Genomic DNA, 22,970 nt, shown 5'->3' with positions numbered 1-22,970 from the left:
GGAGTGGGTTCTGAACCACCATGTTTCCACAGTAGCACAAACAGACAAACCAAACACTGGCTCTAAATAGGGCTGTTTGTGTATTTTGTGAGTTTTACGGCTAGTGTAGTTCATCCTACACGCTTGGGAAGGGTGAAGGTGTTGTAACCTAATCGGTCTAATCTGATAGGTTACACTGGAGTTAGATGAAAGCCCCCTGCATCTCAAAGTAACGCTACAGGGTACCTTGTGCGTCTCAATAGAGATGCAGAGGGGTGGGACAAAACGGAAAGAGAACGGGCTCGTATGACTTGTGTCTTTCACATATCTCGAGGACTGTTCATCTGATCAACTTCACGCCTGATGGGTGTATTGTTGAGGAGTAAAGGGAGTGCAGTGTTGAGTCGATTGGATGAGCTGTTCTCGAGAACACTGCAAGCAGCACTGTCGCAGAGGCATGTGTTGCAAGTACCTGAGAAAGCTGCAAGATAAAGTAACTTTACACAACTGTATACAGACAGCTGCGTAGGGAATTAAGTGATGAGTTCAAGTAACAAGCAACTCTGGCAGACTGTTAACACTGTTTACACAAAGACTTAACTTTGGTGACATTCGTTTGGAATACTTGAAACAGAGCTGATTCCGATACTTCAACTTAAAAAAAGAAATCAACTGTTGAAATGTGTTGCAAGTACCCCAGTGTTTGTGCATTAAGGTACAGTCACATTATTGCAGGTTGGAGTAGTAATAAGAAACGTTATTCTAGGGATTCAGTCACATGAAGCACACTGTCACACTGCAGCAGCATCACTCTCACACACTCTGTTTTCACTGTGCTCAAAGGGCCGACTTATTTACTCCCCACATTGGAACCATGATACCACTGTGTTTGGCCCAATTGTTTCATTGGACAGAAGCTGACTCTACCTCCTTCATGGGGAAGGTAATATGAGTACAGTTACATGTTGCATGGGGGGGGGGGGCATGTGTTTCCCTCTTTAGATGTTTAACTGCAGGTTCTGCTTCATCATCCCTCAGAATCAAACAGTCCAAACACAGATGACACACAGTATAAACACACACACGTGCTGTATATATGCACAGTAATGTAAAGCTTGTCAGCAGGCACACACGCGCGCGCGCGCCCGCGCACATACGGCACACACAAACATACAGCAGTTCGCCTTCCTGATCCCAATCCCGATCCAAATGCGCATACAAGATGGGTAACCGGGGGCGGGTGGGGGGGTGAGCGAGTACCGTATCAATGTGTCCGAGAGAGAGAGAGAGAGAGAGAGAGAGAGAGAGAGAGAGAGAGAGAGAGAGAGAACGAGAGAGAGAGAAAAGAATGGAAGAAAGCGCAGCGCCTGGCTGCATCTTTATCCCAGCAGACCCCTCCTCTCTCTCTCTCTCTCTCTCTCTCTCTCTCTCTCTCTCTCTCTCTCTGTCTGCCTGCCAGCTGATGGTGACTGGAGGTGAAGCGGTTTTTCTCTCCCCTCGTCATCCCGGGGAAACCTGGACGGACGGACTGACCCAGGCTACTACTTGGTGATGACAGCGGGAGCAAACTGCGAATTTAAAGAAAACAAACCAAAACGGAGAGAGACAGCGGACAGAAGCCAAGACAGTGCACAGTAACGCGGAGGGAAACAACAACTTCCAGCGGTTGTGTCCTCGGGCCGGTCTGCGGGGAGCTGCTGCCACCACAAAGGTAGGATACTGACCAGCCTGCTGCAACAATGCAAGAACATTCACAGCATGAATGCACACGTACGTATATGTGCATGTATGCAAATATATGCATCTGTGTCCCGGACCACCACAGTGCGCACTGCGTGTGAAACGCGCCCTGCAGTCTGCCCCAGTGTTTACGTTGAGCTGCTTCAGCTGATAGGTTGTCATAACACACTGTATAGATACTGATGGCGCGTGGCGCGGCGCGTGCGTGACGTACTTCTATTTTAAAGTGTTGTATCTGCGTGGTGTGTTTGAGTGTGTTCACTTGTAACACTTGCTTCATCTTGTGGTACGTTTGAGTCACGGCGCGCGTGGGGAAGAAATGTGGAAGTTGGGTGCATTTAAATGTGTTTAATTCAAGCACTCGATTAAGGTGCAAGGACTTCAAGTGTGTGTGTGTGTGTGTGTGTGTGTGTGTGTGTGGAGCTGGTGGAGGTTTTGTTTATGTGCTTTCTTGCAACACTTTCTCATGGCGTCTTTACTGTAAGAGTGTGTGAGTTAGTGTTACTGAGTGACTGTTGTTACTACTGTGGCACTTTGCAGCAGGTCTGTATGGAAGTGTGTTAATGACAAAACTCTGCAGAAAACAGCAGAGAAAGGAGCCGATTTACGAGAACTCACACAGCTCAGCAAAGTCTTACTGTTTGACAGTGTTACTAGATGGTTGGTAAGAATTTTTGTTTTACCTGTTACAATGAAGCACATGCTTCGTTATCAGTCTTGAATTTTTGACTTTCACAGCTAAAATATGTCTGTGAACAAATGACCTGAAGTGACTTTGAAGGTGGAGTCTCACAGAATGAAATCCAGTGGAGTTTTGCTGTCAGGTGAACTTTCCACGTGAGGGATATAAATGAAGAGCAAGCAGCTGAATAGGTCTCGTACAAGGAGTTACTCACCCTGAAAACATCTCCTATCCTCATGATTCTGTCCTCACTTGTCCTCAAAATGATGAACTGAATTACTGAGTGCATGTTGTTTTTGAGGCTGTTTGCTCAGTTTTACCATTACGTGACTCATAGATCTGAAGTGGCTCTTTAAGTATGAATGGAAGGAATGCATTAGGTCTGCAGGTTATTATAGGAAACTTAAACTTGCAGTTTTAGTCACTTAGTTTCTTTATCTAATATTAAATATATATTTGCCCAAACAGTCTTAGCTTAAAGTCCACTTACTTGCTCCAAAGCTTTCGACTGTAACAACCAGTCTTTATCAGCAGATGAAGTTAGCTCAGTTGGACCTGTAGATATTCAAACTTTCAATTATTCTAAGCACCTCTATGACTTATTGTCTGTGTTGGCTTAAAGGTCGAGCATTAAACAAAGAATAGATGTTCAACTATTCAGACATCGTCTGCAGTATCCTCTCTTTGCAGATGCATTAATTCAACACGTTCTCACTGCCAACTTGTCAAAGATGGAAGCTTTGTCGATGGCCCCACGCTCCAAACTAGGATGCTGTCAGACCCTCTACTGTCAGTTTTGCGTGTGCAGGGCTCTGCGGTCAAGTAAGCAACATTAATATGCAACATCTGGTCAAGTTAGCAATAACATGCTGTTAGACTTTCAAAATAACGCTTGCTGAGAAATAGGTTGACCCATCCACCCCGACCTCCCACTTCATACCATGTCACCTGACTTCAGTGGCATATCAAAACAGCAAGTCCAGAAATTATGCTATACGGTTCTATACTAGAACCCTGCAGGTAGGGTTCTAGTTTGAAGTGTAGGGCCACTGACCAAGCTGCAGTATTTCACTACTTGAGAGTGAGATTGGGCTAATGAAGTCATTAGGGCTGCCCCTCAGTAAAGATTTTCCTAGTCGACAAGTAGTTGTTATTTAAAGCTAACTGCCAACTAGTGGTCATGTATTTATTATAGTAATTTAATTATTTACATAAATATATATCTATATTTTATCAGCTGCCTTTTAAATGCTTACGGCTAACGTGGTCATTTTTTTTACAGTAAAATTTCGTTGATTCAACACAGTTTAACATCATACGAGTCATGCTGTTCAAAACATGGAACTTTCAACTTCACAAAAACAAATGGACTTCTCAACACGATGGATGATGCATAACATTAACAGTTACTTACAAATTAACTTGCTGCAAACTCGCTCCTTACCAGATTCATGCATGTCCTGTAACCGTCAGTCACGTATTCGTCCTCACTGGGTCTGACCGGAATCCTAGCCTCTATCGGTCTTGGACGCCGTGAACCTAAGTCTGTTGAGTGTTCACCCGGCTCCGGTTCTGGTGCTCATTCTCATATGCTAGTAGTGTAAACAGAGCTTCCCCTGTCCTTCGAGCTCCCAGTCCGGGTAGAGAAAAGGCCAAGGTGCAGCTCCTGAACAGAGTTTGACTTCTTTATTTTTTTTCTATGACTACTATTTTACTGTTTGGTGATAAGTGGGTCGACTAAGAGTCTTCTTAAGGATGCAAGCATATCTGTGACATTTTCCAGTCTTCAGTAATGACTTGTAACTAATACCACATAAAAAAGAACACAGTAACTTGTCACATGCAAAAGGTGTTTGTGACAGAGCTGTCAACTGAGAGAGCAGCAAAGTCAGAAGTTATGTGAACTTTGTGTATTGTTTTTAATCATGAGTCTCAGTGGAAAACAGTTCACTGACAGCCCACAGTGACCTTACAGTCACTATGGGGAACCCTGACTCAGAATAGGAGTTTGTTGTCATGACTCATGAGACAGACCTGTTGATGGGCTGACGTGCAGCTAGAAAATGAATGAAAACAGAATGGAAAGAGAAATCTGTGACATTAGAGAAGCCAGTGAAGCAATTGTATCATTGTTAAACTGTACTTGAAGTCCATAAAAAGCATGCTGAACCTCTGTATATCTCTCTCCTGGGCGTATGTGCTTGCTCAATAGAGGCTCATGTCAGCCTGCAGTTACAGGCCTTTAAAGGGAAGTAATCTGCTGCTTAATTTAAGAGCAGAAGGTTTGCTGATGTAGCTGGATGATCATCCTGGCATCTTTCACTGTCTTCTGTTTCTGTGTATTGTACTTGCAACAGAAGTGATTGTCCACCAAAGCAACGTGCCCGCATTTTGTTCCTTACAATATGTACACTCAACTCATGATTCGATACAATTCACAGGTTCACAATATGATTTTTCTCACATTTTTTTTTAACAAATTGAGATCGAAGACAAATTATGAATGAAGAAGATTAATTTATAATAGAAATATATTTTCTCTTATATTTTATTTATCAAATTATTTAATAATATTTTCTGAGGTAGGGAATAAACGGTGCAAAACAATGCATATTTCCTTTTCTTTGCAAACATGAAAATAATGTCTCTGCGCCTCAATACCGCTACTGACAATAGTGATATGGGACGTAAAACAAGCAAAGTCAAATGTAGATGGTGCCCTGTGCTGTTCCACAATTCATTTTTCATCACAGCGATTTGGCCATATCTTGACATTTCTACCTCCTAAGTGTTTTCTTTTCTTCTTTCCTGGCTCATGCCTCAGCCAGGAAAGCTCTACAGTGTATTGTCATTTTCTACACCAGTGAGTGAATGGTGCTCCACTACACTCCAGAGGATTCAACCAGTTTGGCTAATCTGTGCACTGCTTTTTGCCAGAGTATGAGGCAGCGTAGGACATTTGTTTTAAGTTCTATGTTGGATCTGATATTTGCTACCACAGACATAACACAAACCAGGATTATGTTTTTTTATGTAGACCTAACTGTAAGCATTTGGACAACTGTGAACAAGCTGAAGGGTTGAAAATAAGCAGAGACCAAATCTTCCCCCACAGTTTACCTGAACTGTATGGGCTTATTAACAACTGTTTGCATTATGGGCTTCCTCTGCGGAGGCGCTTTCTGAGCCTACAGATATCCAGCAGAAAGCATTGTTCTGCAACATCCTGATCTCTTGTGTGTATATTTAGTTAGCAATATGTAATGGTAGCTTGTTCATCCTGACGGTCTCTCTTTGTGAATATTTATTGTTTTTTTCCCCCTTCATTATTGTAGTAATTCTTCCTCCATGGGTCACATTGAGGCTACATTCAAATGAACTTTAGCCATGCTTGTAAAAACAGAACCACATCATTAATTTTAATGAGGCCAGTGCGCAGAGCAATTTGACGTCATCCGATCGTGCAATGGGGCTGTTGCTTAAATTTAAGTTTTCGTTCAAACGTGGGAAAAATATAGAATATTAAAACTGTAAATACATGCTTGAATTCAAAATGTACAGCCTGTAGGTGCAGGCTGAGTGACGGTTTTAAGTAGTTTGTCTTGTTGTTCAACAGCTGACCACCACCAGCCGAACATTTACCCTCAGTTTGCCATTTTGCATGATCTGTTGACCAGCAAACTTAACAGTAAACTATGGTAAGGTAAGTTGCAGTTGGTCCTTAGTGAACTGCTTTAGCAAGTTTCGTCTTTAATCTTTTTGCGTGTTTTTTGATTATCTGCTCTAGCTTGTCAAACCCTTGCCTTACGTATACGGTAATAATAATGGTCCATAATTAGTTTTAGTAGGAGAGGAACACCAACCCCCCAACACACGTGCACATATGTTTTCAAACCTGGGAAAATGCCGAAATTGTAAGCAGCTCCAACGCACATGAATACAGGCCAGCATAGCTTACCTTAAATGCCGCACGACAACAGTGCCACTGCAGAAAACAATTCTAAGGGAAACACTGGTTATTCCAACTGTTTATCTCTCAGTCACCACGATAAAATATATATTTGCTGCCACCAAAGCAGCACCTTGCGTTGTTTTAATATGGGGATGTTTCCGTCTGAATGTCTAAATATAGAAGTGTTTCTATATTACATTATTACTGCAACTGGGCTGGGCATATCACATATAACCTTTGTTTCAGCAGCACTATTTGTACTGTAGACAAACAGGTGGATCTAGAGAAATTGAGAAATTAAAGCATTGAATAGAATTATTTAAAGGTGGCATTAAAAAAAATTAATACATTTGTAAAAATGTATTTTTCATTGAACTTGACCACTTATTCTGAAATATGGCCATAACTAATCATTAAATTTCTGTTTTTTATCACTGATTTTTACTTTTAGAATTAAAAAAATAAAAAAATGTGTTCAATTTGACATCTTTTGACAACAAGCTGAAGTGGCAGCTGGAGTGGCCAGGGTTTTTTTTTTTTTAGCTGCCACCCCATGCCACCCCTCTACATCCACACCGGTGGACAAAGCTGACCTGGTGTGTGACATGACCCAGCAGAAAGACAAAATAAAAATGACAAAATAAAAAAAAGCAGGGATAGCTGGACTGATCGTACCAGTTTGAGTGCACACTTGTTACAAGTCACCTCCAGGCACAATCACCCTAGCAGTTGATAGAAACACCAAACGACACACATGAATCAGACAAGACAAATTAATTCATCAAAATAACACAAATGCCATCTGAGGTTGGAAACAGTCATGAAATACCACAATGAATCAGAGTTACTGCTGCTTGATTAATTATGTCATCTCATTGTGTCGTTTTGTATGTATTCACATCACTACGTGATCCATGTTAAATTTTTCAAACCTTTTAGGAAAAAAGGTTTACGACAGATAATTATAGAAATCACTCTGGGTATCATGACTTCATAACCTAGACACACTGAGTAAACAGTATTTGAAGTGTAAACCAGTTGCTGCAGCTTTACTTCCCAACATCTATCTTGCAGTGTTGAATGCTATAAGAGTAATAAAAACATCAGTCTCATTAGTGCTTTGTGTCCTCTCACACAGAGCAGAGGTGGTACAGGGGCCCACCCAGAGTGGCACTGCAGCCTTACATGGACACACACTTCAGGCGCTAAGTTTAACTGCTTATTCATCAAATCTTAGGGAGCCAAAACACACACACACACACACACACACACACACACACACACTTTCAATCTCTGCTGCAGCAGCAAAGATTGAACCTGGAAAATAAAACACACTGTGTCTAGATGAGGGCGGTGGATGGATGTGAGGAGGAAAGGAAAAAGAGATGTCAACAGAGGGGGTGGGGTGATGAAGGGATGGAAGGAAGAGAGAAGAAGATATTAGAGCATATATAACCCATGTGTATTGAGCCTGGCAGTAACCCCGGGGAGATTCACCAGCACAGCAGAGTTACTCTGCTGTTTTGATTTGATGAATATTCATAATCAGGCTGAGAGAGAGGGAAGGAGCCTGGTTCATGGCAGCATTTTGACGTGTTGCTGCTGCAGCTGACATTAAGGGGTGTTGAGTATCGCATGTGTAACAATATATTACACAGGCTATGGCATTGTCTATATCAACCACTTTTGTCCAGAAACTATTAAAAGCACATTAATACCATGTTCCTTAATTTAAAAAAGAACATGAGCACTGTAGTTTAAACTAGATCAGTCTCTTATACACCTTCATCCCTCCATCTCCTGAGGCGAATCCAGGTTCCAGTCCCAGTGGAAGCAGGCTAAGCAAGGTAGCCCAGGAGTTCTTCCACGTCCTCCAGCTCTTCCTAGGGGATCCCAAGGTGTACCCACAACAGATGGGATATAATCCCTCTAGTGTGTTCGGGGTGTGCCCTGGAGTCTCCTCCCAGTTGGACGTTCCTGAAATACCTCCGCAGGAAGGTGTTCAAGTTAAGAGACATACAACTCAGATTCCCAAACCACCTCAACTTGCTCCTTTTCAGCGTGAAGCCACAGTAGTTCTACCTTGATCTCCTTCCGCAGTTTTTACCATGTCCTTAAGGGTGAGTCCCAACACCCTGTGAAGGAAACCCATTTCAGCTGCTTGTAAAAGGAGCTCATGATCGTAGACGAGGAAGCAGATTGACCAGCACATTGAGAGCTTCACCCTCAGGCTTAGCTCCCTCTTCTGACACCACACCAACCCACTCACATCTGTCTTATGCTCCATCTTATCCCCACTTGTGAGACCCCAAGATGCTTCAACTCTTTCAGGAACATTTTCCAGCAAACTACCATAGTCTCAGACGTGTATGTGCTGACTGCAAACTGCCCCACAGCAAAACCATGTTATTTATAAAAAGAAAAAGATGCACTAAACCAGCTTTCAGTGATATACTCATACTCATACTGACTAGCATACCAAATTGATTAGCCTGGTTCGAGACTTTTGAATCACAACCCACATCTTAGATTTGTTCAGCAATTAAAAAAGATCTGCTGTTGTTCACATTGAGTTAGAGTTACTCTTAACCAATCAGCTTATAAGGTTTGATTAGGCCTTCCTACCTGCTATCTCCCCTCACTTTTGTTTGATTCTCATTTTTAGTTAACTGTCCCTGTTGCTGGATAAAATTATGTCAGCAACAACAGATTCATTTCATAGCGGCTAACATGAGAAGTCTGGTTTATGTACCACATGGCAGTGTACCAGCGTGTGGGGTTGAACTACAACAGACAGAGTGGTGACTCGTCTACAGAGAAATGATTAGCTAATCACCTAACCATCGATTAAATGTCAACAAAAACCCTCTTCTACCCTCTTTAGTGACCACACCAGGCTGAATAAATGAACTGAAGCAACAGCAATTCAGTCCGATTATCAGGTTTACAATGCGTTTTAATCCATAGCTAGTAGTCTTATCCTACTCTTTGATTCAGGTAAAAAACTAAAAACTCTTATATGTATTTGTGACCCGTTTTTTTTACTATTTAAATAATTAATTAGGAATTGATGGGCTTTGGACTGATGGCCTCACACAGAGGTCAAATTATTGAGAGATGGACTTGTTGGTTTTGGTCGTGGACAAAAAGACAAATATAGACTAAAAATAGATACATAAACTGTTCTTTGTTTGTTTTGTGTTCTGCTTTAGAATTATTGCTTATAAAAAGCCACGTATATAACCAGTGTTTTCACTCCTTCCCTTTTTTTACTGCTTTAACTCATAAATATTCATGAGTAGTCATCTCCCCCCCTCCCTTATTCTTTACCTTATTCTCTCTCACACATCTTGGAGTTAATATATTCCTCACGTGGCAGTGCATTAATAGTAAATTTGTAGCAAAAAAAAAATGAGAGGAATTGACAGCATCAGTTATCTTACTTTCAGTTCATCCATTCCTCCAGTTAAAGTAATACTGTAGTTAGTTTTGCGTTAATTTTGAATTGAAACAACTTGTGGATTCAACATTAGTGACTTAGCTCCAGGCTGAAAAGCGATGTTTCACAGCTGTGTCTGGTATAAAGTTTAAAGCCTGATTCACCTCTGATCACAATCAGAAGTGTGCTCTGTTGCATCTGTAACCACACCCAATCATGATGTCACAGGGTCATGGAGTACACCTGTACATCACTTCAGCAAGTTCAAACAAAAAAAACATTTTAAGATAGTGTTACGTTTCTCTTACCTATGTTCAAATGTTCGTTCAAACTCACATTGAAAAGAGACAGCTATAGTAAGTTTGGGCTCATTGTTTGCAGTAGCTTTATCATAATATTACATTTGACAATGTTTCCAATTACAACACATTGACTCCCTTGTATAACCAGACTTCCTCCTTCCTTCAGGTGCGTGTAAAACTCCTTCGCCTTGCACTCAGTCAGAGATGGAGTTCCCAGACGACTTCCTGCTCGCTGAGCTGGGTCACCTGCACTTCTACAACGACTCGTTCTTCACGAACAACTTCAGCAGGTCTGACAACGAGACCGACGCCTTACTGCCAACGGGGGTGAAGGTCACCATCGTGGTCGTCTACATGATTGTTTGTGTCATTGGCCTGGTGGGAAACTTCCTGGTCATGTATGTCATCATAAGGTAAGAGGAACATGAGTTTCTGAAGGTACATGCTACACAAAATTGAACTTGTTTCAAGACTCTGCTAGGACCAAGACCAAGGCAGGCTGCCACAATCAAGAAAACACTAGCTTCTTGAAACAAGTTGATTTGCATTGGAAACCTTAGTCCTAAGTCTTTTAGGATCCTTAACTTACACAAAGGACAAAGGCTATTTTTGCAGTAAGCCTCAATTTCAATTTCAGCCCCCTTGCTGAAAAGGATTTCTGTGGGATTTGATGGTCTTGAAAAACCTTGATGGCCCAGACTTCCAGTTTAGTGGCAGCACATTTTCAGCCATTCCTCCAAATCAAAGGCTTTGTAGTGAGGAATGATGATATGACCGCTGTTGCTATAGAAATCAACACTGAAAAATACTTACTTACTTAAATAATACAACATCTATAAATAATACAGTCAAAACATAAAAAAGGTTATTCAGTCTTTTTAGATCCGATGTGAGGATTCAGTTTTATTTTGTCACAGCTCAGTGTCACTGCTACTGCTCTGTCTCACTCCGTCTGTCAGATGTTCGAGCCTACTCGTGCTGCTGAGTTATTAGATCATAAATTGTTACATTGATTAAAATAAAATATGCAGTAGCAATCCTGATAGCAATTTAAGTCATTTATCAAGTTTTACTGTCAACTGAATACCTTAGTACTCTGAGAACATCTGATTTAAACTAAACTGCTAAATAACATCAGTTAATGACAATAATCAGCAGCTTGAGAGGGCATCACGCTCCTTCGAACATATTTTGCCAACATCTACCACTCAAGGTGATCTTTCAAAGCACACAAGCCACCCTCAGCATGTGTCTACACGTGTTTGTATGTGTGTGTGTGTACACAAGCCCAATATTTTTGTGGACAGCCTGGCAGGCAACTGTACCAGTGATGTGTGCCGCTGTTGCACATGCACGCACAGTTTTCCCTGTGGATTAGATTGAAACAAGCGTAGGTGAACACATGGTGTTGTGTGTGTTAGTGTGTGCAGTCATGGCTTGCCCTGTGGGCCGCTTCTGTCTGGTCATGTATATCATGTTGAACCAGGAGAGTGTGTGTGTGTGTGTGTGTGTGTGTGTTTGACTTTGTTGTTGGGATCCTTTTTTTTTTAAGTTTTGTTCTGTATTAAAGCTCAATATTTGTTTGGTCAAGACAGACATATCAAGCAGTGTCATATCACTTCTGATCTGCAACTGGAAAACATGGCAGTGTTATGTTTTCAAATGTCTTCCTACACTGTCCATCAGATTCTGAATACATTTGATAAAAAAAATAATGGCAATGCTGTTACAGAATTATGCCTAAAAAGTTGCTCTAAAATCTTCCATTGCTGTTAAATCAAGATAAGATCTGATGACTGTGAGGGACGTAGCGTATGATTCACATCATTTTTCAAAACGCCACCCTACCTGCAATCTACAAAAGCATCTGTATTTGTTGTGTTCAACCATTTATTTAGGTTTTTCTTTTAATTCTCTATATTGCCTGGCTTAAGATGTTGCTCAAGCCTGAGCAATTTGTGAGCTTATAAGTTTTATACAATCCTAGATGTATAATTGGATTTCAATTGACCCACTGTGGGTTCAACCCGAGCTGCAATATATTAATTCTGTTCTTCAGTTTCTTCCTGCATGGTATGAAACTTGGTATTAAACTTTAGAAAGCACTATACTGGTGATTTGGATCAGATATTTCCAAAAAAATGGAATGAGCAGAAAGTCATGATGACGATTTCATTCCAGACATGGAGATATCAGTTGATCTTTGTCTTGTTGACTGAATGAGATGGCATTCACTAATGTCAGTGGCTGATATTTATCTGTTGTTTTGCATCAATTGCACCGGTTAAATGTTGTGTTGCTTATTTCCAAAGCGGATATTGGAAAAATAATCACCTCCGTTTTCCAGTACGGACACAAATTGCATGCACATACCGATGTTCTCCATGCAGCAGCGAGGACAGTGAGCAGCTGTTCAGCGCTGCGTTTCACATCTTGGATGAGAACAGAAATATACTGAGCTGCAACAAGGTAGAGATGCTTATCTTTGTGGCTTTCTTTCTTTCCCTGGCACAAAAGGGCGAATAAATAACAACAAAAAATTCCAGTTTCTTTCAACCTGCCAGATCTTGCTTTTGTAGTTCTTTTTTTGGCCTTTTGTTGGCTTTATTTTTATAGAGACAGGAAAGGTGGGTGGAGAGAACAAGGAGCTGCAGGTTGGATTCGAACCCAGGCTGCTGCAGCAACTCCGTATATGGGTCGCCAGCTCTGCCGACTGAGCTAACCGGGTGCCCCCTTGCTTTTGTAGTTCTATTGGTTGTGCTAACTTTGCACTCACTACCTCTAAAATGACTTGTGCGATACAACGTATAGCGTGGCACCCTACAGCCCCCTACAGATATAAAAAAAAAATGTTTTTACATTAATCTTCAAACACGGAAAGCAAACACAGAAGTTAGTCGCCTGGAACAACCATTTTTGCTATCTGCATGGGGAGCTACATTCAGGGCAACCTTAGAACATCTGGTTGTTTTTAAGTGTAAGGCTGTGAATTAGAAGTGAGAAAATTGGTTTGTGCCTTCAAGTTTTTTGCAAGAACAGAATGACAAGATACACACCATGCAGTTTTCACGCTACTGCTGGATGATAGACACTCCAGTTGTGGCTATTACGCCAGGCTGAAATTATGGTTTATTATTTTTTGGACACGTGTGTGTGTGTGTGTGTGTTAGTTATAATTCAGTTTCCATGCTACCTCCATTGCTGTAGATAATTACTACCCTTGTTATACCTGTACTTACTCCGACATCTACATGCAGTTCGGTAGACAGAAAGACAGACAGACACATACACGCACACAGGGAATCATTCCATCTGTGCACCCACACAGTCTCACACACAAAACATGCAAGCACTTTCTGAAACACACACACACACACACACACACACACACACACACACACACACACACACAGGTGTTAAATCACAACTGTAGTCAACTCACTCTCCTGCTTAACAGTGTCATCTCAGCTGTTGCCCTCAGTAAAGATGGTTGCCCCCGACAACTTGCCCCCATTGCGGGTGTAAGAAGGCTGTAGCTTCCATCATTTAACTGTGTCAGGTTGGCTGAAAGGGCTGATTACACAAGATGGCCAACCACAATGCTTTCCATCAACATGAGGCAGAGCAGAGCGCAGGTGTCTGGCCTCATTGGCCTCCAATCCCCAGCAAAGATTCAGTGGTCAATTGCTGTGATCTCATTGGATAGTTTTACTCACACAGCTCCAGCTCCATGACTACATGTATGACATTCATATTGTACCCAACACATCTGTGCACATAAAAGCTGTGCTACACTATGTATTTTGCAGTGTTTGTTTTTTTCTTTATGGCCAATTAGAGATGTTTTCTGGTAAACATCATAGTATGCAGGTATGATATTGATTTGTTGTGCTGTGCCTCAAAACATGGCCTTCATTGATGTTCAGTGTTGCAGTCAGGGAGCTACATGCAGTGTTACGCCCCTGTCTAGGGGGAAGGAGCGCCACATAAATGTGTGATGAAAATGAACCAATAATTCTACCCCGAATCCCAAACCAACAACTAACACAGTGTTAACAATCAAGTGATGTGATTTATTTACAAACAGGTGAAACAAAGTGCAACAAAGACTAAACAACAAACGTCAGGGTGAACCAAGGCCAAAACAACAAACAAAACAGGGCTAACTTCCTTATCCTTACTAATCCCTATGCAATATAAATAAAATACAGTTACTAAACCTAACTCCCTAACCTAATGAAAAACAGGAGAAAAGTAGTACAAAGAAAATGGCAGCTCACCCTTACGATACTCACTAAACACAATCATACGAAAACACTATCTTCTAAGATCTTAACAATTCACACTAACGCAAAAACACGCCAAAAAAAAAACAAAAAACGCAGAAGGTTCTGTCGAAGAACTTCTGTGCAGTGCAGCGTTTTGAATCCCCGGCAGATGTTGCTGCTCCCTGGGAGAACCAATCAGCAGGCGACACTCCACAAGCCGAGCCCACGGCATGGACCAGTCAGAGCCGACCTGCCGTCAAAGATCTTACAATCGACAGGCTGCACACTCCTGCAGAGAAACAGGGACAAAAAAACACCAACACACACCACAGACGGAACCAATACCATAACATAATACTAATAATACGGCCAGGGCCGTAACGTGCAGTATGTGAACTAGGGCTGTAGCGATTCCTCGAGTAACTTGATTATGAAAAATCATTGATCAAATTATTTGCAGAAAGATCATATTGAAATTATTTTGACAGGTATTGAGATATCTAGGCCAGGGCATCTCTGTAACACCACAATACTTAATTTATGTTTTATCAAACAATTACAACTTCTGATTTGTATATTAGACTTGGCTATATTCCGATTTCGTTCACACAAGATAGGCACATTCAATATATATATATATATATATATATATAAATAAATCTCTCCATAGACAAATCATACTGGCTAGAGGCACCGTAAAGAGCTTGAAAGTATTAAAAAATAATCTTAGACCCAGAGTGCAGGTCAGAGCATCAACCCAGTGCTTTGAATTTAAATTAATATCCAATTATTTAAAGGTCGAATGTGTAAGATTTAGAGGGATCTACTGGCAGGATATGGGAGAAATTGAATATCATGTTCATTATGTTTCCATTGGAGTATAATTACTTGAAAATAAGAACAGTTGTTTTTTATATCTACAGAAGGGGCAGGTCCTCTTCCACAGAGTCTGCCATATTGAACGGCCATGTTTCTACAGTTGAGCAGAACGGACAAACCAAACAGCTATGGTTTCTCCTACACACTTGGAGTGTTGAGGCCAATGTGAAAATTATTTTTTGGGGCTTTTATTGCCTTTATATGATAGTGACAGCTGAAGATAGACAGAAAAGGGGGGCAGAGAGAGGGGGGATGACATGCAGCAAAGGGCCGCAGATCAGATTCGAACCCTGCCGCTGCAGCAAGGACTCAGCCTCGGTACATCGGACGCCGGCTCTACCAACTGAGCTAACCGGGCGTCCACTTTGCTGGTATTCTGCCAGTAGATCCACCTATAACGTTGATTGTGGGTAATTACCTGGGATGGACACATATCTTACCCAGAAGAGATATTCAGGAGATCGGTTAGTTAAGCAGTCATCCCACTGTTCCAGTTAACAGTGGGCTGGCTGATTAACTGACTTATTCATGTAGAGAGACTGCAGAGATAGAAAGAAAACAAGAAAAAAAATAAGAACAATGTAAATGCAGCGAGTTTTCTCTGCACACCAGATGTGACATTTTGATGCAGTATTTGAGAAAAACTCACAGCTAAGAAGAGTCTAAGGCATTGTTTTGAAGCAGATGTCATGAGGTGACATTTAGCCTACACAAACACATGCCCACACACAGACAGACATATTTTACTTCTACTGTGTTGAACATAAAAGGCAAAACTATAAAACTCCATCAGTTACTGTCCTCTACCCAGAGGCCATTGAAAAATATAGTTGTAAAATCTTTGAGATCACTCACTGGTGTCTAAAGGGACGTTATGAATTTTCTAGCTTGGGTTTAATATTGTTTACTGCCACCATCTTTGTCAGTTACCAAAGCTATAAAGTGTTGCTTCATCCAGCAGGGTGAAGCAAGGGTTAAGCGAGGGGCAACTAATGGAGTGGAATAGGCTAAGAGACCGTCAGTCGAGCAAATCTGGCCCAAATTATACCACTTCTTAAGCATTCAGAAGCAGCATAGGTTGGGGATTTTAATACTGTATGGAAAATGTTAACAAAGAGTGTGGAATTAGAGAGAAGTGAGCCTATCAGTCCTGTAGCCCAGTCCTCATCTCTGTTTGAGGCTAAGGGCTCAAGGCTAATTTATAAAAATAGTCTAATAATACTTCAGTATTTGTAACTGTGTTTTAAGCCTAAAACAAAGTCCCAACATAACATAACAAAATGATTAGCCTTGAAATGTGGATAACACAGAGAGTTAATGTTCTCACCTTAATTCCACATCATTTAATTTCTGTGTGAGAGCTGATATAGCTCTGAAAGCCCTGTCAGCTCTCTAAAGAAGCAGCTTATGAAATCTAGGGGATGTAGTACGCACTACATGCCTTTCTCCAGTTTTTGGGTAAGAATCAGAAAGTTTTATTTTAAGTTTGTATCTCACAGTTAACTCTGTCCTTTACACTTGGCTGCTGCTGCAGTTCTTCACAGTCATAGTTAAGAAGATTTAGTCACTCTTTAAGCCAGATGGAAGAATTTGACATTCAACCAAAAAAAAAACACATTGTAATTGATAATCACTGTAAAATGTCTCCCTCATGGTGTAGCTACATCAGATGGAGGAGAGGACAATAGACAAACCAGGGCTTGTGCTGCTCACGTGTCAGGTGTGATGGAAGGAGGCAGGAACAGTGGGAGGCTGGCATCGTGAGATAGCAGCAGAAAGAGACAAAGAAAGATTGACAAAGACACAGAGGAGCTCCTGGATTTGTCCAGTGGGCGGTTCACTCGGTTATTAAGCCTCAAACAGAGATGGAGATGGATCGAAGTGCCCACAAGGATTATGTCAACTGAACTCCTCCCTGTTAAATATGAAGGAAATCAAAGATTCAAAACACAAAATGTTGGTGGCAGCAGACAACAGATACAGACCACAGGACTTTGCAGTGAAATCAAGTTTATTTATATGGCACATTTAAAACTACCAGAGTTGACCAAAGTGCTGTACATAGAGCCAATGAAATACATTAAAAAATGTTTTTTAATATATGACAATAACAAACGTGCAAATGTAAAAACAGAGACAGAAGAAGACTTAGACTTCTAAATCCCACTTAGAACAACCAAAATCCAACAGTGCTAAACCTTTACATGACTACCAGGACAAAGATATCCACTTGACTGACTTGGAGCCTTACATTAGCACCAGCTGAACTTTATAATGCATTCTGTGGATGTTGTCCCCCATCCCTGACACATCAGTAATGTGAAAAATGTATCATTCCAGGGCCACTATGAACTTGAGGAATAATAGCAGCAGCCTAAAACTCTCAAGGTACATTTGTCTTGTGTGTAAAGTTATGACAGACTTGAAAAGACCCAAACCGATCCATTATTTATTGCTGTTGTGTCAAGGCATCTCGCTCATCTACAGCCTCGTCAGCAGCTATTTTGCAATTTCCCTCACATTTCTTCACTTCCTATCAGTGCAAATGATATGTACTCTGAGCTGTCCCCCCTTTAACACCACAGGATCCTGTTTACTGTAAAATGAGCTGAACGTTGTCCTCTGGCAGCAGAAACTTTCTGATGAGAAAATGCAGTTGAAAGAGCTGGAATCAGGTCACTCGTTTAAAAAAAATGCTGGAATCAAACCTGTATCAATGTGGTTAGTACTCCGCCTAGATGCATGGGGCACGCACTCTTCCAGGTGAGCTACCTTCTTACAAAAGGTCTGGTTAACCAACAAAAGTAGTACGTTCATGCAAAGTGTATGCTCATTTGCACATTCTAAATACAGTACACAATGAATGGGTACACATATGCTGACATGTAGATATAGGACACTATAAGTTTTCCTCTAACACAAAACTTTTCAGAGTTAAGTTGACTTTTTGAGGAGACGGTGAAAAAAGAAAAAGTAAAGTTTTGTTCTTGATGGATTAGCTATAAGTCATCACTTAAATGCCAAAGATAGCGACAGATGGAAAGCAAAAGCGGCAGACAGCGGCTGTCCAATCCACCTCTTCCTGGTAAACAAAAACGATGAAAAGGCACAGAGGAAAAGCCATCAAGCAGCATTAATTGAGGTTGTGTGTCTGTTGGTGTTTTTTTGTTTTCCCAGGCATGCATTTGCACCTTTTCCTGACAGCACTGCAAGCTTAGCGTGTTTCCAGTTCTCAGTGCTGTCAGAGCACTGTAGAGAAAAAGAGATTTAACTTTGGGCAGCAGAACACCGCAGTGCAGACGTGTTGTTGGCTCATAGCAACAACAAGAGCCACGAGCAGGGATTTCTACGAGCATCTGTTTGGTGCTACTGGTCCAAAAAAAGAAGGTGGACCACAGGGAAAGAGACACATCATGCTGAATTCAGCACAGAACAGCCCAGAGAAAGAGAGAAGAGAGACAGAGGATGGCAGACTGAAGCTGTGTTCAGACAGAGCATGTTTTTTTGGTTTTTTTGTGAGTGAAAAAGTGCTGCCTGGAGAGATTTTTGTAAGGGAAAAGGTTTCTGTTTCCATAACAACACACCAATCGACATTGTACATTTTAGGATATAAACTTCGCATTGATTCAAAATGCCATCATACCGTGGAGCGAAAAACAACAGGCTATGAGAAAGAAAGAAAAACACACGCAACTGTATCAACAGGCATTGGAACAAAGGCTCAAGTATCAGGTGAATCTCCCATCTCTAAAAAGAAGCTGTTAGGTGATTAGTAGTTGGAGCACTTCCAAGGCTTGGATGAAGGTCAAACACTCAACTCTGTTTTTAAATCACCAGTACCAAAAATGAGCAACAGTGTTAGCAAATATCTGCTTTTATAAAAAGTGAAGAGTACAACCCTGTGTACATATAAACTTAAGTAAATATGTCAACTAGAGCTCCCAAAGAGCAGTTTCACATTGAACATAGGCTAAAGTCTTGTGTTTGTTTGAGCCATCTGTCCACCCCACGACCTCAATAGACCAGGTTGATAAATATATTTAACCCTAACCCTAACCCTATATAGATATAGATATGAATATATACTTATAACAATTCTAGCTTGGGCATTTGACCACAGACTTGTTTAATTTAATTTAGTTATTTAAAATGAATTTCCACGTTGACTGAAGTGGAGAGCTTGTGGTGGTCGACTTTTCAAACATGTCGTTGTTTTATTTATTTTTTTAATCTTATTAATAGTGGTTTGCCACTAAAGCACAGCTCTGGAGAAGTGTTTTGACATGTATCTAGCTTTTACAATTAAAAATGACATGTACAGTGTCTAACTATGACAGCACTCTGAATGGCTGTTTTGTGTATGCAGACTAAAAAATGACATGTACAATGTTTTCAACATTTTTCTGAGAGCTGTAATTTAGTGGTTGTGAAGATAAAATATAAGGAAGATACCAGATATCAAAAGGAGACATATTTAACATCCTTTTCAGGCCAGTCATTATTGGTTCATGTAAATGAATAAAAACAAAAAGTGAAGAAACACATTTACAGTATAACAACAAAACCAAGCTCTAAGACAGTAATAGAACAGTCCAGGGCAAAGGGTGAGATGTGATATAGCTTAGCTGCGCAATTTAATGTTGCTTCTTGACTGATCTGACTGAAAAGGATTTTTAATTTGTTGATGTGGGAAGAATGAAGCAGGGATTGGAACAAATCCACAGAGAGAAAAGGGCAATAGGCTCATGAGAAGGATGTCAAGTAAATCTTTACCTTCCCTGGAGACCAATGTAGAGCATACCTGAGCAACTAAGGGCTGTATACTGTTCGGCTCAGTCGTCAAAACAAATCTGGATGTTGCTGTTTTTCATTTCAATCCCCAGATGGACAACTGTACAACAAAGTGGAGTTTGCTAGGTGCAGGTGAAGACATGTATCGGTTTTCTTTTAGTTTCTACCTGATGTTTCTCCTTTTCTTCATATAACTCTTTTCTCCCTGATTTTCTCACATCACAACATATTCACATAATTATTCATTTATGTTGATACATTGTTTAAATGCTTGTGAGTCAGCCAATGTTTGGTGTGTATGTTCTTTCTGCATGTATCTGCAGTTCTATGGTGTAAAGAGAGAAAAGCATTTGTAAACCCAACCGTTAAACCTTTTTATCTCATTCTAAGATTCCTAAAACATGAAAATGACCTGAATATTAGTTACAAAGCGGAAGGGTCAGTTTGTTAACCATCTGCTGTGTAGCAAATCTGGCATTTGAACTGAGTTTTTGGTACCAGAGATTGTAATTGGGTTGGGACTGGGCTCTGAGCTGCACTGAGTGGCCTGGTTATCTGAATCTCAGACAGTAAACATGCTGCTGGTCTATGAGCTGATGGACAGTTAGTCTGGTTAATTTAGTATGAGGAGAAATCCACTCTGAGAAAAAAAACTGGAAGCACATCATTTTAATCAATTATAACTTGTTTTTTTTTTTTCCATGGATAATTGTAACTGACTACATTTTACTCTGACTTGTTTTTACATATTTAATGAGGCCTTCATTTGGGACCAGCTTTCATTTGTTTTTGTCGATCTAACCTCCGCCTAATGTAATGCATGATTGTACAATTCTTTGAGCTTCAGAGATGCCCCAATTTCGCCCCGTTGAATAAATATGTATTTACTGAAATAACAGCGGTGGACTACTAACTTTGGCACACCTTATTATTTATGGACTGCTTGATCCAAACACTGGAGGTCCTGGCTCAAAATTATTAAATTGATGAGCTTAAATTATTGATGAGATATGGGAGAGTGTGACTCCAGAAAATGGTGTGAAGCGATCAGCTAGAAAGAAAATGTAACACTCTGTTAGAGTTGTTGAAACTACAAATAGTCCACTTGGGGATATAATGCAATAATAACGTTATGTGTATAGCACTTTTTTTAAAAACAATGTTTACACAGTGCTTTACATACACATAAATTGAGATCAAGATTAAAATCTATATATGAGGTAGACAGAATACATAAAACAAAAAACACACCAATAATCAGAGAATATTATTATAATTTAAACTGGTTAAAAAAAAATAGGAACTGCTTCCTGAATGTCTGTACAGGGCTCTTTGCTTATAAGAAAGATTTTTAGTGAAGCCATGTATTTTGCCAACTTTGGTGTCAGAACTCAGACTGACTTGCTGAAGCATACTGGCTCACAGCTTATCCTTTGTTGGTTGAAATTATGTGGGTTGAGTGTCTTGCTCAGCAGACATGGCTGCTGGTGTCCATTGCTTTAATTGTGGGCCCAAAACCTGCAACATCATGGTTTACTTGATAGCTATCTCTGCTGTTTTGTGGCGACTTCAGCCACTTGTAGTGAACCAAGAGTGTCTTTCTAAATAGACAGAAACATCAGATATTCATGCTTTGGCTCAGAGACATGAAGCTGGCTGAATAGGTAATTACGCACAGATGGCCTGAGTGAGTGTGTGTGTGTGTTTTCAAGTCATAAAAATCAAAAACACAAGCACACTCACACAGTTTGGATTTTTACCTCATTAGTCAGCTCTTCGGGGGACTTAAGAATAATTAAATGTATTTTTTGTGTGTCCCTGTCATTTAGTATCAATACAAAGGTCAATGCGAACTTATTTCATGTTTTTTTTTCCACAGCTGTAAAAATCTAATTCAGACCCAAAAAGAGGTGTGGGTGTGTGGGTGTGTGTGTGTGTGTGTGTGTGTGTGTGTGTGTGGAGGTGTAGGTCGAGCTTGGAGGTGTTACTGAGTTTCTTGGTGAAAACAGATTGAAGAAAATTGGAACAAGGCAAAAATAGAGGTAGTTCAATAAACAGAGACAGAGATGGTACAAGGAAAATAAGAGACAAGGGCAAAGAGGCAACCAGGCAGTTTAAATCTTTACTTGAAATGCAGAGTTAAACACTGCAAGAAGACAAAGGTATCCAAAATTGCTAGGCTAAGGCTGGGTCAAGGTACACAGGAGCAGGATCTAAATCTCACTAGAAACACTAAATAAATTGCTGGAAGGCTACGAGGAGCAAAGACGAGCTTGCAAACAGACAAGGGAGCACAAAGACTATATTCACAACGGAGGAAGGCAATGAGGGACAGGTGAAACAAATCAGAGCTGGGTAGGTAATCACACGTCAGGAAGTGAAATATCTAAAACAAAGGTGAGTACACACAAATAAAACAGCAAATTATAACTAACTAGAACCAAGGAAAACATAGCCTCAAAGAAGAGACATGGATGAAACAGGCAGAGAGTGAGGGGGAAAGAGAAGGAGGATCCAGTGTCACTGATATCTGATATCCTCTCATTTTTCATCTGCTCTATAGTTCCCTTTGTTTGTGTGTGTGTGTGTGTGTGTGTGTGTGTGTGTGTGTGTGTGTGTGTGTGTGTGTGTGTGTGTGTGTTTAATCTGCATTCACTGAGAGCAATTATGATCCTCCTGATGAAATCTGTTCATTCATTAGTTTGTTCCTTCATCCGTCAGACAGGTTTATCTGCAACATCACTGCTTGATTTTGACTATATTTCTGCCATGTATTCACTTTCTTCATGAGAGTTTGATGAGACTTTCAATATCAGTCTCATTGGCTGTGGTGTCTCAAGCAGACATGAGGAGCGGGCTACAGAGGTCTTTTAGGCTCAAATAATTTCACATCTTCCGAAGTCCTCAGACCCAACCGAGTCTGCCTCAAGTGACATCA

The 22,970-nt window shown here is 40.7% G+C and overlaps 1 protein-coding gene across 1 annotated transcript in view; it reads left to right on the top strand.

The window, feature by feature from the left end:
* The first annotated feature begins 1,323 nt into the window (after positions 1-1,323).
* The window catches only part of oprl1 (opiate receptor-like 1), a 103,849-nt gene continuing 82,202 nt past the window's right edge, over positions 1,324-22,970 (top strand). The window contains exons 1-2 of the mRNA XM_051424372.1: positions 1,324-1,690; positions 10,261-10,507. Coding sequence (XP_051280332.1) covers positions 10,299-10,507 — 209 coding nt within the window. The 5' untranslated portion in view covers positions 1,324-1,690; positions 10,261-10,298. The remainder of the gene's footprint in view (positions 1,691-10,260; positions 10,508-22,970) is intronic.

Source organism: Dicentrarchus labrax, unplaced genomic scaffold (assembly GCF_905237075.1).
Source record: "Dicentrarchus labrax unplaced genomic scaffold, dlabrax2021, whole genome shotgun sequence".
Lineage (NCBI taxonomy): Eukaryota > Metazoa > Chordata > Actinopteri > Moronidae > Dicentrarchus > Dicentrarchus labrax.
The sequence above is the reverse complement of the archived record's forward strand: the minus strand, read 5'-3'. Positions and strand labels throughout refer to the sequence as shown.